Source organism: Typopeltis vanoorti, chromosome 15 (genome assembly GCF_054136105.1).
Source record: "Typopeltis vanoorti isolate ZY-2024b chromosome 15, IOZ_Tvanoo_1.0, whole genome shotgun sequence".
Classification (NCBI taxonomy): Eukaryota; Metazoa; Arthropoda; class Arachnida; order Uropygi; family Thelyphonidae; genus Typopeltis; species Typopeltis vanoorti.
This window is the reverse complement of record NC_143563.1, coordinates 65,231,007-65,250,100: the sequence shown is the minus strand read 5'-3', so window position 1 is coordinate 65,250,100 and position 19,094 is coordinate 65,231,007. Positions and strand designations below refer to the sequence as shown.

The 19,094-nt window shown below is 33.3% G+C and overlaps 1 protein-coding gene across 7 annotated transcripts in view; it reads left to right on the top strand.

Annotated features, from left to right (window-relative positions):
* Positions 1-19,094, top strand: part of LOC150098829 (PHD finger protein 14) — a 570,499-nt gene that overhangs the window by 183,806 nt on the left and 367,599 nt on the right. For all 7 annotated transcript variants that reach the window (XR_016549471.1, XM_090404762.1, XM_090404761.1 and 4 more), the window contains exons 10-11: positions 7,460-7,502; positions 9,705-9,848. Coding sequence is in view for 6 of the 7 variants with exons in the window: in XM_090404762.1 (XP_090260888.1) it covers positions 7,460-7,502; positions 9,705-9,848 (187 nt within the window). In the remaining variant the exon portion in view is untranslated. The remainder of the gene's footprint in view (positions 1-7,459; positions 7,503-9,704; positions 9,849-19,094) is intronic.

The following is a 19,094-nucleotide window of genomic DNA, read 5'->3' as shown; positions in this document are numbered from 1 at the left end:
TTAGAAAAATACAGGTCAACATTGACCATATCCTTACTCTTCATAGTCTGGCCAAAATTGCATGGGACAAGGGGAGGCGATACCTTTATTGCTGTTTCGTGGATTTTCAACAGGCATTTGATTCTATCAATAGAAGGAAACTTATTCAAATATTAGCAAAGAAAAACATAGACTATGAAATTATATAAATCAAGTGGATATTAAATCTAGCATTATTTCAAAGCCGAATGCAGAATCTATGAAAGTTCCATGAGAAATTTGATCAGAGAGCTTACGGGAATATACTCACTAGCATTTATGAATTACCCTAGCGTGGACCTTATAAGCTCTCTGGTCACATTTTGTACGAAACTTTCATAGTTTCTGCATTAACTTTGAAATAATGCTGAATTTAATATCCACTTGATTTATATAATTTTGCATTGCTGAAATGAAGCCTTTTGGCTCTTTATTTTAGTAAATACTTTAAGCACTGAATGAGAGTTTGCTTACGAAAAATACACCTCTCCGACACTTCGAGTTCCTTAGTACTGAATGAAAGTTTTTGCTCTCTTAAGGTTTTTGCCTGTTCTCTGAGGAGAACCAACCATTCCAAAACAACTATCAGGCCAGTGAAACCTTATCAAAATGGACCCAATAGAAGGTGAATATATGGATGCTTCGGCAGCGATCATGTCTCCTATAAGGTCAGCGCTAGGACAACTCGTAAATGCCAGCGAGTGTATTCCCATAAGCTCTCTGGTTAAATTTTGTACGAAACTCATAGTTTCTGCATTCAGCTTTGAAATAATGCTGGATTTAATATCCACTTGATTTATATAATTTTGCATTGCCGAAATGAAGCCTTTTGGCTCTTTATTTTAGTAGACTATGAAATACCAAGATTTGTTTCAAATTACTATCAGTTCAATATCAAAATATCACAACTAAAAAAACTTGAAATCAAAGTAGGAGTTATGCAAGGATGCCCACTCTCCGTCTGTCTTGTTTAACATTTTCATTCAAGAACTCATCAAAGAGTCATTCTCCTCAACAAAAGGAGTAAAAATCAATGGAAGGCCAATCACACATATCATATACTCAGATGATGGTAGTAATTATAACAGATAACAAATGAAGTCTGCAGTACCAGCTTGCAAAATTACAAAGAAACCTGCAGAAATTATAATATGAATATAAATTCAAGTAAAACAAAGATATGAAAATTGGAAGACATCTGAAAGATATATGGATAACAGTTAATCAGCAAACCATAGAACAAGTTAATTGTTTTAATTACCTAGGAACATATTTGACTTCAAATTTAAATGGCATAGCAACAATAATACACAGACTTTCCATAGCAAAGTCAGTGATGAATAAATGATGACATAGCATGGTCAGTGAAGTATATGATGATAGCTCACCTCCAATGATCTGGAATTCGACTCTCTGATCAATTCACTGTAAATCTTTTATACCTCTGTATTTGAGATTTTCTGGTCGAATATCATATATCTTTTCATTAGCTGCATTCCTCTTGAATGTTTTATACCACCGTTCTGTTTCGCTTGTTTCATTTATTAATCTTTCAAAGTAATTACTCCAGACATCTAGAATATTTTTAGATTCAGTTTTTATGTCAACTTTATCATCTCTAATTCCTTTTTTCAGTGCTCTTTCCTCCATTTCTAAGCTTTTCAATAGCCTCCTTCCTAATATTTATATTCTATTTTCTTACCAGTCTTTCCATGATTTTTGTTTAGCTACTATTACACATTTCTTGTCTATATTTCAGAGCACATATTACAACCTTTCAGTAGCTGTATGGCTCACAGTAGTTAGGTGAATTTAGGACAGATTTCCTCTGCCCTCTGTAAACAACATACTGATCTGCTCACCTGGGAAACATGCTTTTCTCACATTCTCATTAAGTACACCCTTATCACAGAATTGTATTGAGAAATAGTTAATCTCTCTCTTTCTGAACAGTAAGGTGTTGAAGAATCACTGTAGGTATTAGGAAAAGACTCAATATTGATGACATTAACAATTTAATAACAAAAAAACAGTAACTGTACATAATAAATAATTGGCTGGCTTTCTACCAGATTTTAATTAATTCTCAAACATTTCATATATACTGACTGACATGTGTTGAACTTCTGTTTATGAGGGAAGTCAGTTCCCAGCATGAGCAAATAGTGATTCTGCCTGTTTTCATTGTCTTTATCATTTTATTGCTGACCTTCATACCATATCTATTACAACAGTTATTCAATTTAGTAAGGGAATCTTGCAGACTTCTAGCGGATTTATTTAGAAATATAACATCATCCGCATTAAGCAAACAGCTGACATTAACATCTGCTCCAAATTTGATGTCAGGTTTAATACCACTTTCTTTCATAATGACCCATATAGATAATGAATAATAGAGGGGATAATGTACAACCTTGTCTCACACCAGAATTAACATTAAACCATCTTCCTGTACTTCGTTCAATTCTAACTGCCGACTTACAACTCAAATAAAGACTAAGTATTACTTGATATAATGCCCCATTGACACCATATAACTGTAGCACACTGAACAACTTCCCTCTCGGCACCTTGTCATATGCCTTTTCCAAATCGACAAAACTTAAATACAGATCTCTGTTATATTCCCATGATTTCTCAACTATTTGTCGTAATGTGAAGATCTGATCCTGACAGCCTCTATTTGGCCTGAATCCTGCTTGTTCTTTACCAAGTTTTTCTTCCACAATTCTTCTCAACCATTTCTCACGTATACTTGCATAAATCTTACCAGAAACACTCAGTAGGGAAATACCTCTGTAATTCTCACATTTAGTTTTATTTCCCTTTTTATATATGAGTACTTTGAGAAATCTACTCCAATCATTGGGAATTCGTCCCTCTGTCCAGGCCTTCTGAACTATGCAGTGCAGACACTGTAAGACTTTTATACCACCATACTTCAGCATTTCTGGTCGAATATCATCTACCCCTGTTGCCTTTCCACATTTCAAGCCTTTGATGGCTTTTTCTACTTCAAGTATGGATATGTACTCCTGACTGTATGCCTGTTGAATGTTTTTTACCACTGTGCTATCACTGCTTGTTTCATTTAGAAATTTTTTGAAGTAATTACTCCATACTTCCAGGATATCTTTTTCTCCCATTTTCATGTCACCTTTATCATCTCTAATTCCTTTTACAGCACTCTTTCCTCCATTTCTAAGCTTCTTCAACAACCTCTAGAATATTTTGCCACTTTTCTTCATATTTATTTTCTGTATTCTTGCCACAAAGTCCTCCCATGACTTTTGTTTAGGTAGTTTTACACAGTGTTTAGCATTCTTGCATTTGTCTCTGTATTCTCTAAGAACACAAGCTGACTTATTAGCCAGGAACTTTTGATATGCTTTCTTCTTTTCCTTCACTGCCTTTTTAACTTCCTGTGTCCACCATGGATTTCTGATTTTTCTATCCCTCCAGACAACCTCACCACATAACTCTCTGGCTGTGTCAATCAGAGTTTTTTTCAAGGCTTGCCACTGAATCTCCAAAGTTTGGTTCCTGTTCTCAAACTCTTTCATTTTTTCTTCAGTCATGTTTGATTGTATTTTAGTCTACAATTCACATCTGAGAGCTGCTCAACTTTTAGTCGCTTTAAAGAACTTTCTTACATGTTATTCTTTTCAATATGAAATTCAATTTTATCCTGCTGAAGACTAAATAGTGATCACTTCCAATTTCAAATCCTCTGTACATTCTGGTGTCCTGCACCAGGAAGAAAACATCACTATCAACAATAACATAGGAATTATAGACATGTTAATGTCACAAGTGTCTCTCAAGAGTAAAAAAACAATGACATTATCAATGAGACTTTTCTTATTACTTGCCTCTTCTCTCCATGTATATTTGTGCACATTTTCATGTTGGAACACGGTGTTAGTAATAACCAGTCCATGTCCTGAGCAGAAATCCAACAGGTATTTGCCATTATTATTAGCTTTGCTCTTTTCTCCAGATTTTCCCAAAATATTTTTGTATGTCTGACAATCATTTCCTGCTCTACTATTTAGATCCCCTACAAGGAACAACTTTTCCTTTTTCATTGTGTCAGTAGCTTTCTCTAAAGCATCAAAAAATTCCTCCACTTCTACCTTAGTGGAACCCTTCTGTGGGACCATAGGCACAAATAAGTCTCCTTGTCCAGTTCTCCATTCTGATATTTGTCCACATCACTCTACTTGAGACTGCCAGCCATTCAAGAAGATTAGCCTCGTATTTAGTGTTGCATACTATGGCTACTCTTCTTTTCCTTGATTGTCATTGCCTGAATATAACATTTTGTATTTATTGCTCAGAAAGATCTCACTAGTTTTAGTCTTTTTTGTTTCAGTCACCCCTATTATGTCGATCTGTTACTTATCTAATTCCTCAGCTAGCTCCATTTCTTTGCCATTCAGGCTTCTTATGTTGATGTACCGATCTTTATCTCTGGTGATGTTGAGTTGGGGTGTGTTTTCAGATTTGTTCCAGTAGCTGACTTTTTGCTGTTTGCCCCGTTGTTTGCGAAAACAACGGGAGCCTTGTTTAACTGGGCGATGTCCCCAGCCGACATGAAATTTTGTCATGTTGTACCATCATTTTGTATTTTGGTTTAAGCCAAAGAATACCATTTGGTTGGCTAAATTCCAAATTGCCAGCCCATCCTTGTTTGTTCAGTATCCAGGTTTGTTCAGATACCCAACAGGGTGCACCATGAGAAGGTGAGGATTGGACATTAGGTCAGAATCCCTGGTCGGTTCTCCTCATTCCTTTAAAGGCTATGTGGAGGCCTCCTCTCAGTTATACAGCTTTTACCTTTAAGCACCCCATTACTTATTAAACACTTAATTACTGTGGCATACATGTGAATTTATAGTTATGAATACTTCACAGGTTTCTCTATATAAGAAATTTTATTAACATTGAAACGACAGCCATTTTCACATGCTCACAGTTCCAGCCTGTTCAAATAATTCTGCAAGTACTGCATATCAGTAGCACTCTGATTACCCTACCTATCTTTGCATCATCAGCAAATAGCTGTATGTCACATGTCAAATCCTTCCCACTTCATTAATGTACGGATTGAATAACGATAGGCCAAGAACTGATTTTTCAGTCACACCTCTGGTTGCCTAGAATCTTGCAGATTCACATCCCTCATTCATGACATTTTGACATTTGTCACACAGTCATCCTCTTATCCATGCCAATATTCCATAATTCAATTCCATATTCTCCAATTTATGCAACAGTCTTTCATGCTGTATTCTGTCAAAAGACTAGCAAAATCCAAAGATATCATGGTGTATTCATTCTCATTGTCTAACTCAGTGGTAACATTATTATAGAATGTGAGCAAGTTGCTAAAACATGACTTTCCCTTAGTAAACCCGTGCTGTTCATTGCAAGTAGAGATTCTCAGTCAACCTATTTCTGAATGCGAGCCCTAACCAACTTTTCCAAAATCTTCACTGTCCCTCCTGAGACTGATAGCTGGATAATTGGCCTTTGCATCTCCCTTGTGCAATGGGATTACCATATATTCTTTCCATTCTTTTGAAATCTTCCGTTCTGAGACTGAGATTATATAGACTGGTCAAAGGAATTGCCAGTTCATATGAATGCTCTTCTTATTCAGTTTGTGCAACAGCTCTAGTACTGCCTCCTCATACACGAGTTTCCTCATTCAATGAAGAGGTAGCAGTGAGTTCAATGTTGCATATACGAGGTTGATAGCTTTTAGCAAAATGATTATTCATTAGTTGAACAACCACTTCTTCATCAGTTACCTGCATACCATCTTCATTCAGTTACAATCAGATTATAATCAACAGCCTCATCCTGAATGGAGAATCTGTAGACCAAGTAAAACATTTCAACCATTTAAGCATAATGTGTAGTGACATTGGCAAATTAATATAGAAATACGCAACAAATTGAGCAAAGCTGGTATTAGTGATTTAGATTAGTGTGATATACTGATTAAATTTCCTGATTAAACTTATTTTATTATTGCTAAATGTTTTCAGTATTTTTGCTAAGAGTCACTCTACGAACAACACACAAATATCAGGCCTGAACTGTTTTAAAAGCTTAAGGTGAAGTTCATAACATAAGAATCCTGCAGCCATTATGTATTTGTTCCTTATAATAGTAGAGATAAGTTGACCTTTCTATAGATTCTGAGTGCATGATGAAGCATTTTTCTTCCCATTTCATCAGGTGGAAAAAAGTTAGGGTAGTACTCAAATCCCATTTCAAATCACAAAGACTGTTCTTTGAAGTGGCTCATGTTCTACAGAACTCAGATAACTGCAGTAGAAACTGATATTGTAATCCTGAACAAATTTTGTTGCACTGCCATATCTTCCCAGTAATCTCAGCTCATTGTGGAGAGCACCACTTACTTTCTATATGTGACTTTCTTTCTTCCCAAATATGCAAATTGAGCAAAGCTGATAGTTTAGTGATTTAGATTGATGCGATGTATTGATTAAATTTCACTCTCAGTTTTTGCTATGTGCCTTTGGTAATGCTAAAAAAAACTAGCTTGAGCTGATGAAATGTCATTGTGTAAATAATTAATTTAGTTGGAAAGTTGAATTAATTTAATTCATTCCATTTCCATGTAATTTTTATTTATTTATTTATTTTTATTTTTTTTGAAAACTTCGACATGATGCATTACAACAGCTTTGAAAATTTGAGTATGGAAATAAATAATTTAAACGTTATTATATTAAAAGCAGAAAAATATGAAATATGCCTTACCTTTCCAAAGCATTTGCAATAAATATGGGATAATAAAGAGCATATTTTGGTTTCAAATTAAGCACAAGTTTGTATATATTCAATAGATTTAGACTCACTTTCGTAGCACCATAAATTTTTTATTTACATTCCGTAAGGTGGTCACATTTTTATGCAACTCTCACCCATCAAAGGAAGTTGTAAATCTATAGTACATAGTACTATGAGTGGACTAAGGATTTTTTTTTCCCTGTTTTTATTTATTTTTTTATATAATCTGGAAACCCAGTTCTAGAAACAAAACATGGAATTTTTGCAATCTACATCTGGTTGCCAATAAGTGGAGCAGTGGTCCCACACTGGATGATACAATTCATCTCCACATAAGCGCACTTACAAACATCCTTGCCCACAGCAAGATTTAAACCTCCAGCTTATTAGTTGGAGAACAGATACATTACCACTAGGCTGGGTATTATTTATTTATTTATTTATTTTGTTCTTAGACTGTTAATTTTAGTTGTTTTTTTTTAATCATACTTACCTTACAAAATTTCAGTTATCATGTCATAAAAACAGTTTAATGTTTTTGTTGTTTTTAATATTGGTTAATCTTGTATGTACTTTGAAGAAATTTCTAAACTTTATTATTATTTGTTAGCGCACAGCGAGAAGGTCTACTCTCAGAAGCATCAACAGAAGAGGTAAAATTGGTTTGTTTTTTATGTTTTTCAAAACTTAGATATTGAAGAATTTTGATCATGAACCAACTATGTTGCTGATATTCAACTAAGTTGTAAAATTCTTTGTTGCAGCACAAAAGCATTTATATTTAAGAATTTCTGGAATTCTGGAATTTAAGTTTCAGAGAAAACTTAAATTTATTTGAAGTTAAAATGACAGTATATTCCCAGTCTTCTCTCTCTCTCTAATGATGATAAAATATTATAGAGTAATGGAATTACACTTAAGAAAAATTATTTATTATTTGTAGAATTTTCAGTTGGGTTTTCTAGCTATTGTCAATGCAGTTGAAAATAGATAAGCATAATAATGACACTTAAATTGTAAGCATGTGATAATCAGTGCTAGCAACTGCAGGAAGATAACTGCATCTACAACTAATATATATATGTATATATATATATATATATATATATATATGTATATATATATATATATATATATATATTCATTTTTTAAATTAACTGACTTAAACCCGAGAATTATAACACAATGACATTTATTTGAAAAAAACGCAACATGTTTCGTCAAAAATGACTTCTTCAGGCGATAAGAATATATATATATATATATATATATTTTTTTTTATGTTGTGTCCATACACGAGAAGTTGGTTGATCAACCTATAGTACCTTAGTACTAGATATGGGTAGTGTGTTGTTTCTCCTTTCCTAACCCACCTTATTACATTTGATTTAAAAGCTTGTATATTCTATTCCTTGGGGAAACACATCAGGGTGGAAGGCTGTTCCACAGTACAGCAGGAGGAGAAAATTGTTATGTGGGTTTCAAGGTGTACTGTGAAGGGATTTGGGCAGCAGATGCACGAACGGGCTTATTACTGAGCGGGGGAATTATTGATTCTATTTCCGATGAACATTTTCCATGGAAATATTTATAGCATACACAAGTTGCAGAAACCAAATGTCTGTGCAAAAGTGGGGGCAGTCAGTTGGTAAGAGATTGGTCATTTATCAATCCAATTGCTCTCCTCTGTATTGAGTCAAGCATTTTGAGGGAGCTCTTAGGAACTCCACTCCAAATGTGAGAGCAGTATTCAATAGGTGGCAGATTTGTGATTTGTATAAGGTTAACAGCTTTTCAGAGGTGAAGTAACATCCTGAAAGAGAAATCCTAGTTTTTAGGAAGCTGGGGATGCAACGAATCTAATGTCCATTACTCTGAATGCAATTCCTGACTAGCCAGAAAGGCTGGTCAGGAATTGCATTCAGAGTAATGATGTTAGAGACTTGGAGTTATTGTGGATAGTGAGCTAAAATTTGAGTGTCACATTACTAAGGTGGTTAATTCATTATGGTTGTTTCATTACATTGACACTGACTTTAGGAATGAGGACATTCTTCTCCCAGTTTACAAGACTTTGATAAGACATGTAGATATGGTCACCAAGGAGATGGGGAAACAGTTAAAAAGATTAGCAACGAATAACAGTTCTGGTCAGTGGAATTGTGCATATGAGAACAGATTCAAAGATAGGTGGAGAAGAGAATAGAAGATAATACAGAAACATAGTTAATATGGGATCTTACAGTATAGACAAGGGAAGTTTGCAGTTTATTGATGTTGGACGTAGAACGAAGGGTCATCCCAAGAAGCTGGTTAGAGGTGTTGTTAGGAAGCATGTGGGATCCAAGCTCTTCTCGTGGCATATAATGGGCTACCATTCAATTCAAGGTATATTCATAATAGTAATAATAATATAATCTGGCACCCCCATGCCCTCCCCCAAAAAATATGCATTTTGGCATGTCCCAATATAAATTCATGGCTTGCCATTATTATAATTTTTTAAGATTATCTCAAACAAGAAGTCTATTAAAAAAAAAACATTTCATCACGAGATATCAGTATTTAATGCATGATAATAGAAATATTATTTCACAAAATTGTGAAACTGTGATCAAAATAGCTGATCAGAAACATTTACACAAAAGTTACCTAATTAAAAATACTATAATTCTGACGATATCTAGCTATTTAGTATTCAGCAGATGAGTGGCCAAATATCTTGTCAGATTGTATTGTTGCTAATAATATATGCTTTAATTTTGTTCTAGCCATGAAATGCTCTTATTCCAGCAACTATATTATTGTAGTAAAACATGGAGAATATTCACTTTGTTTTAATATTTCCTCTTTAGGATATTGCAGATCCATTTTTTGCTTACTGTAAACTCCATGCTGACAAGAACATTTTAAGAAGTAAAAGGCGTAACTGGTTGGCACTTCAATCCCAGGCAAAAGAAAAGAAATCAGATGAGAAAGAGATTTCATCTGAAGAGAAGGTATAATTTTTTTAAAAAAAACTTTATTCAGATGTCAAGGTTTTTCTTGAAACTAACAGTTTCAATTCTAAAGGCCACTCTTATTTTATACCTGTCCAATAATTAGTCAAATTTACACACACACACACACACACACACACATATTGTGTGTGTGAGAGAGAAATCTATGAAATATATTCGAGTGTTTCAAGAATCATGTGATCGGAAAATAAAAAAAAAACATAAATCACATACTACATATGTTGATATATTATATAAATGCTAGTTGACTCGGCTCTATGCTGAATAATTCTTAACAGTTCAAGTGTCTTCTGTAGTGTAGTCAGAATGATGTATGCCTTTTGGTTGAAAACACCTGGATTCGACTTCTGTCTAGGACAAGGAACATGTGCAAGAACTGTTCAGATGAAGGTAAGTTGGCCTGTCTCATGTCATGCTAAGATAGAAGAGGAATGCATTTTTCCCTCAGAATGGATAAACTGAATGTAGAGTACACACAGTTGACATTCATAATAGATGTGGCTTATGTATGATCTTAGTTGTCTTACTTTAATACTGAACCACCATTACCTTATTAACTGAAAACAAACGAACAAAAAAAATTTACAAAGTATATTTAATTGACTATTGTTTTGGTTTGGTTTCTATTTGATCAACTTCGGTGACTTATACATGTTTTGATAGGAACAATCTTGTAATTAATCAGAGCTTTAAGATTAATGGAAAAAAAAGATTTTGACTGAAAACGTCTTGTTTGTTTGTTCGATATTAAATGTTGGTGCAATACTCTGATGTTTCTCATAATGTGGCAACTAAGGCACTATTTATTTTTAAGTTTACCTCAAATCTCACTGAAGTACTGAACTAGCTTTTCTTCCTCTTCATTTGTTAATGTGCACTTAAACTGTCATTCTCTGGAAAATTGATGTGGGTGATAAAAGATTCAGCAAAAGGATTGGATAGCCAGTTAATTTGATTCTCACAGGTTAGTTGCTAAATAATAATAAAAATAGTTAATTGATATGTAAAAATGCAATAAAAAAAATTAATGGACCAACTATGCACAGAATTTGTATTCTTTTAAATTCGTGTTGAAAATATTTTTGCACTTAAATACAATTAATTCACTCCCTGCTTGCAGAATGGCTTCACAATCTTGTATATTGGCTGTAGTATGGCAATCACTGTTTCTCATCTTCATTTCTATTGTGTTTGAATCATCATTTTAAAAAAAATGAAAGAAAGAAAGAGAGAGAGAGAGAACAGTAAGTAAAAGTACACTTTATAAACTGAACAAATTGCATTTTAAGATGTAATCTTTTGTATTATATGGAAACTAATAGGATCAGCTGTTTTTGTATCTATTGTTGGAGAATTCTCATAAGAGCATTAAAATAAAAAAATAATAGTAGTGAATAAATTTTTAAAAATATCTACTCTTCTTTCTTAGTACTCTCCTCCCTTTCTTTCCAAGAATAATTCTGAAATGTAAATATGGAATTTTATTAATTTTTTTGGTAGTACATTGACATATGTAGAAAATTCCATCTTATTTATTTTATGATTTCCTGATTGAGTATCTATGACTGCAGTAGACAATCATAAATACTCAGTTAGATGCTTAATGCTTACAAAAATGTGTAAGCATCTGCTAGATCTGTTTTAGTTATATGAAGATTATTTCTGGACCACTTTTGTTGAAATTATATATTTCTGTTCTCGCTGATGTCCACATAGTTTGGTTTTGATTGAACCATCTTTATTGGTTCAGTTAAACTTGTCAAGAAATTACATTCTTGTTTAATCCTTTATTGAAGTGTAAGCAGAGTTAGAGTGTGAAGTATCTTCACAACTAGGCTACTTGTATATAGACTGATGACTTCACCTTGCCTTAATCTCCTATAATGCAAAGCATACATTCTTTATGACATGTATAATGCTGTGCATTGGTTTTGACCTTTATTGAAGTACTGCTAAAGTGCAAGGGTTCCTCCCAAAAAACTGAGTAATCTACAAGATCACTACTTATGAGTCACCCTAAAGGATCAGTATCAGATTCATCACTTCAGGACAGTCAACTCATCAGTGGCTCTGCTCAGTGACATGCAAAAACTTACCTTACATTATTACTGTTCTAGTGCAGGCTTTCTCCAAAAAACTCAGGCAATTCCCCAGATCACCTAATCAATGAGTGACATAAAGGATCATTTAACTCATTACTCAGCGATGGTTCCACTCAGTGACAGGCTCATCCTACCACTAACCAGAATTGCTTTCACTGAGTGATCACAGAGGATCACCACCAAACTCATCACTCCCAACCTGGATGACAGGACGGGAAACTCAGCAGTGACTCCACTCACTAGCAGGCAAAAAGCCTGCCATCGAGCAAAACCTTTCTATCTCCCCCCCCCCCCAGGAAACAAGTAAGCCTAAAGACAAACATCACTGAATGTCATCAATGGAAGCCAGACCTGGAAGAGATACCAAAGTTGAATTAATGCAGAAGTCATATATTTCTCTTGTATATATTTTAATCTCAAGTATGTATATATTATACTTGTATATATACAAGTATAAACGTATAACATTACTAGCTGGATGGGTGAAGCAAAAGTGCTTTTCTTGTTCCCCTTTATCTGTGTAAGTGATACAGTGGATGAGATATTATTGAGCTTTCTGCTCGCCCTCTTGGGGCCTGAAGTTAGCTATGTTCGGTTTGTAGTAGAATTGATTTTGGTCTTTTATATTTGCAGTGTACTGCTTCACTGTAGTTGTAGCTTGGTTGATCAGTGGATTTGAGTGCAGGGGTGCCTTGGAAAAGAATTTTTCAGCTAAATCACGGAGATGTGAAGAGATGTAAGGGATGTTTACTTCTCAATGGATCTGGGAGTTGTACCATGGAGCATCCAAGATCATTCTTAGGCACTTATTCTGGATTCTTTGTGGTTTCTGTATGTTAGTTTTTGAGGTATGACTCCATGCTGGAGAAGCGTAGGTGATCACTGGGCAAATTACAGTTTTGTACAGAGTTAGCTTGTTTTGTAGATCTAATTTGCTTTTGCGGTTGATCAGGAGGTAGAGTTGTGCAATTACTTTGGATGTCTTCACTCCTGTTAATTTGATGTGGTTGCTAAATAGGAGTTTGTTGTCTAGTTTCACTCCGAGATATGTAACAAGTATAAACTACTTGTATATGAGAAATATACAAAAATATAAATTTTAATAATAAGGCATATCACCTTATTATTAAAATACTCTGGAATAGAGATAGATGTAGAAAGTTTTTTTACTTGGTTACAAATTAAATTAAACTTGCCAGAAAATTATTATTATTATTAACATCTGACCTCCATGGAGTCAGAAACTCATCGTGTTTAATCCTTAATCCAAGTGTAAGCAAACAAAGTTTGTGCACTAAGTATCTTCATTCATAATAAATTACCACCTAGCCTATTCTTATAATCAGATATGCAATCTATTTGGTCTTTTTCTAGAACGTTCTCTTTTCCCTCCCCAGACATACTCAAAAGCCCTGAACCCCAAAGCATATTTTTCCACCCCTTCGCCACATACATAACCAATTCCGAAGACATTCATATCTTTATCACGTTTGCATACAATAACTGAACTTTCACCCACATTTCTCACATTCTTTCCTTGATAATCTAGTTTCCCTTTTTATTGGAAAAAATTATTTCAAAATGATGATGATAATTTCTTGACTTGGGTGGAATTTAAAGAAATTTAGTATTGGATCACTATTCAAATTTATTGTTTTAGCTGAACCATTTTACTTTGCTGAAAAATCAGCAAAACGAAACTATGTTTGTAGTATTTTTTATTTCTTGAAATATCAGTCCCCACACATGAGAGGTCCCAGGACCTATGGCATGACAGTGCTATGTGTGGATAGTATGTCAGTATATCACAATCATCAAATTCCTGATATTTAACTTTAAATGGTGTACAGGATACAGTGATAATACTATATGAAACGTTTCATTATTACTGTAGGAGGTTTTTTTAAATTGGTTAAAAACTAAATTATACTTGTGAAGAAATTATATTCTTGTTTAATCCTTTATCCAACTATAAACAAAGTTTATGCATATCTTCATAACGACTGCTTATGTAGTGAGGCTGATGACTTCACATCAATTATCTTAGTATATGATGTACTTCTGCATTATCCCATAATGCAGAAGTACACTTTTTTTTTTGGACATAATGCTAAAAACTACAGGTATAAGTATACTAAATTCCTGTTACAAAATATACAGCAGAATTTTAAATAACAAACTAATAAAATATTCTGAAAACTTTTTTTTAGAAGTACAGAATGGATTTAGAAAGGACCGATCATGTATAGACCTGGCCTTTTGCCTAAAATTAATAATAGAGAAAAGAAGAGAATACAATTTAGAAACACATATTACATTTATTGACTTTGAAAAAGCATTTGACAAAGTTAAAAGAAGCATTTTATTTAACATATTAAAAGAAAGATAAACACCAAATAATATCCTAAAAGCTGTCATAAGTATATATGAAAATAATCAAATACAAATAAGATTAAACCATGAGCTATCACATACAAGAGAGATAAACCAACGAGTCTGACAGGGATGTCCCCCTCTCAGCAACTATTTTTAATATTTACCTAAATGAAATAATAAAATGGAATAAAAATTTTAATCGAGGTATTAAACTTTCTCCTATTGTGAACTTAAACACTCTCCTTTTTGCTGATGACCAAATAATAATTACAAATTCTGAAGATAACTTACAGAAAGCTACTTTAATCTAAATGAGATAGCCAAAGATTATGGTATGATAATATCAACAGAAAAATCAAAAACTATGGCCTTTAAAGGACAAGATCCAGTAAGAACTAAAATAGTAATAGATAACAAGATTTTAGAACAGTTGAATTCATTTAACTACCTAGGTTGTATTACCTATGATTACATATGAAAATGAAAAAAGATATAAACCTAAAAATTGCAAAATATTTAAAAATAACAGGTGTAATTAATTCTATATTTAAACCAAACCTAGTTCAAAAACAAACCAGACTAAAAGTATACAATACATTAGCCCTACCAGTCCTAATGTATGGAAGTGAAATCTGGGCAATAAAACAAAAAGAAAAACAAAGATTAATAACAGCTGAAATAAAGTTTATGAGAAAAACTGTAAAGTATACGCTATTTCAGTGGTCTCCAAAGTGGGGTACACGAGTCGATACATGGGGGTACGTCAAAAGAAGTTTTATATTGATAGGAAAAATATTAAGTAATTAATTAAAGATAAAGAATATTACTTTCTTTCATCAATTAAACATATATCTAATATAGACAGAGACGTTATAAAGACCCTGTAAACTTAAATTTGCGAGTAACGCACATTGGGCGACTTTGCACACATAATCGTCCGTGGCAAAAGCTGTTATGTTTTTTAAAACTAGGGAGTAAATCTCTTACTTATTATCATTGCCATTGTTTGTAGAGCATCCTAGTGTTGACAAGCCCAACTAGAGAAGGAAAATTGCTTAGTTATCCTGCTATATACAGATGACACCACAGTTGTGTTAATTATTTGACTATTAGTAGTAAGTTTAACGATTTTTTAGTATATATTGTTTCTGTGCAATTCCAACACCTTTTTGGGCTTACTTTTACACTAGAAATAGTGAATTAATATTATCAAAATTGCTTACATTTTTTAAAAGTATTTCATATTATCAATAGTAAATGAATTATATTTAAATTTTACAAATTAACCCTCGCAAAATGGATAAATGGTTAAAAAAATTTCCTCCAAAGAAACTGTGAATTGAAGATAATTATGATAGTACTTCTACATCAGACGAACAACAAGGAAAAGATAGGATTGATTCTTCTATTCAAACAAGTTTGTTATCAGTCAAATTAAGTGATAAAAACATTAATCTGAAACTTAACAAAACCTTGCCCAAGAAAGTTCGAAATTATCAAGAAGACTACTTGAAATGGGGATTTACATCGACGATAGTCAACAATGAACCTCGTCCTACATGTGTATTATTGTGTCATGAGACGCTATGTAATGGAAGTATGAAACCATCATTATTAGTAAGACACTTAAAAACTAAACATCCTGAACATGAACACAAATCTTTACAATTCTTTGAACGATGTTTGAAGACATAATTCTCAATCCAATAACCTAAAAAAATTCACTAAAATTAACAATAAATATTTGGAGGCATCTCTTCAGGTTGCATTCTTAATTGCAAAAGACCTAAAGCCACACACCATTGAGGAAACACTTGTACTCCCAACCACCATAAAAATGGTAGAAATAATCCATGGAAAAGAATATGCAGATAAACTAAAATGTATTTCCTTATCAGCAAATACTATTGGTAGACGTATAGAAATCATTGCAGATAATTTAAAGAAGCAACTATTAAAACAAATGACTCAATGTGGGAAATTTATTATACAGCTTGATGAAAGCACAGATGTTGCCAACTTGTCTCAGTTATTGGTATTTACTAGATATTATTTTAATAATGAATTACACGAAGAGCTACTTTTTTGTGAGGTACTTCAGGAAAGATGTACAGAGGAGGATATCTTCTCAACAGTAAATAACTTCTTTGTTAAAAACAATATTTTGTGGAAAATCTGTTTAAGCATAACTAGTGATGGAGCAGCTGCTTTAATTGGTACAAAGAAAGGATTCAAAGGAAAAGTAACCGAAATAGCACCACATGTCAAATTCATTCATTGTATTATCCACAGGCAAGCTATTGCGGCAAAAAAAATGCAGCCTGATATACGCAAAATACTGCAGGATGTTATCAATATAGTTAATTTTATAAAAACGAGGCCTTTGAATAGTAAAATATTTACAGTACTATGTCAAGAGATGGGCAGTATCCACGAAAATCTTCTATACCACATGGAGGTTCGTTGGTTATCTCGAGGAAAAGTGCTTAAGAGAGTTGTAGAACTAAAAGATGAGTTACGCATTTTCCTACTGGATAAAGATAAGAAATTTGCAGATCTTTTCAATGACGATAAGTGGTTATTAATATTATGCTACCTAGCTGATATTTTTGAAAAAGTAAACATGCTTAATTTGTCTCTTCAAGGAAAAGGTAACATTTTAACAATGAATGAGAAAATAACTGCATTTCAAAAGAAAATGGTCGCTGTGGAGAGAGAAATTTGAAAAGAGATGTTTAGAAATGTTTCCATCTTCATCTGATTTTTTTACAGAAAATAATGTAAATGTAAAACAAACAAAAAGTCTGATATCTGCACATTTAAAAAAGTTTAGAAACATATTTTTGTAACTTATTCACAGATCTTCCTGGCGAAGAATTTCAATGGATTTTTTATCCATTTGCAGAAAATGTAAAAATTGACCACCTTCCGATTATTTTTCAAGAGCAATTAATTTACATTAGATACAACACAACTTTGAAAAACGAATTTCAACAGAAATCTCTTCACAATTGGTGGATGGGACTGAAGTCCGAGTATAGCAATTTAGTAAACACAGCAAATGATGCACTCCTACCGTTTGGTTCTACTTATTTATGTGAGGTATCATTTTCTGCAATGACAGGTATTAAAACCAAATATCGAAATAAATTAAACTTGGAACCAGACCTTCTTATCGCAGTATCAGAAGCCATCAAACCAGAATTTCAAGAAATTATGAAAGAAATGCAAGGCCATTGTTCACATTAAATATTGTAATAAATATGTTTGTAAGCTGTTAATAATAAAAATAATGTGTAAAAATATCTAGCGTTTTAATTATTATATGATGATACAAGGCATATTTCCTCTTTATAATACTTATTACAATAGATTTTTGCTCAATCATTTGGGGGTACGCGCTATTTATTTTTTCTGTCTTGGGGATACGTGAGCAAAAAAGTTTGGAGATCACTGCTCTATTTGATCACAAAAGAAACAAAGAAATTATGAAAGAATTAAACCAGTCATCAGTAATAAGAGAAAAAATTTAAAAATATAAATATAAATGTATGGAACACATTCAAAGAATGAAAACAGAAGGATTACCAAAACAAGCCTTAAAGTACAAGCCATTAGGAAAAAGAAAACCAGGACGTCCTCTTAAAAGATTCAACGATGACTTCTAAGGCCGGAACAGGCCACTTTACGTCTAAATCCTTGATAGGCATGATGATGATGATGTTGATGCATAATGCTGTGTATTAAGGAAGGATCACTACCCAGACTGGTTTCAACCTTTATTGAGGGCTCATCAATGGGAGCCAGACCCACGAAGATACTAAGGTTGAATTAATGTATAAACATATAAACAAGAATAAAATTTCTTGGCAAGTATAATTTATTTTTTAACCAAATTATAAACTTTCTACAATTATGTCTGATCCAGAGTATTTTAATAATAAAGTAATATACTTTTTTTACTACTTGTATGTGAAAAATATATGACTTCTGCACAGTGGCAGCTTGTAAGAATTTGTAATGGTGGGACTACAATGCTGCCAGTCCAAATTGCATGTAAATCATGCATTACCCCCACTAGGTAGCAATTTGGTGTGGTCTGCAGTGAATGTAGCTCCAGCGTTGAGTATACTAGCCCTAGCCCACACAGCACATTGAGTATTGCAAAATACAACTATTGCTACAAAATGAATTATATAAAATACTATCAAGCAATATTGTATTACAAACAAAAAAATAACGGGTTTTAGATAAATATATAAAAATTTAAGAACGCTGATAATAAAACAGGAAATTTAATTTTATACTGGAAGGGCTGCAGCCCTACAGCCCTTATGGATGAGCTGCCACTGCTTCTGCATTAATTCAATCTTGGTTGCTTCTTGGATCTGGCTCCCACTGATGAGGCCTTGATAAAGGTCAAAATTTTCAGATAAGAATACAGCAGCACTTAGCAGATATCCCTTTATCTACATTCTTCATTATATAGTTCACCAAATTCCGTGAAGATAGGACTATCACCAAAATCTGTGTAGATGGTGAAGACATGTCCACCAGACAAGACATCCTTGTCTCCTTTCAAAAACACTATGAACATCTGTCGACACTATTGTGGGAAACTATAACTCTTGGAATGTTAATATCATTCCTATTCATATCCAAGAAAGATGAGCTCTCCAGACCCCATTACAGCAGCCTATAAAGAATAGCAGACAAAAATATCCCTAGGACCTGACCGTAGCTGGAT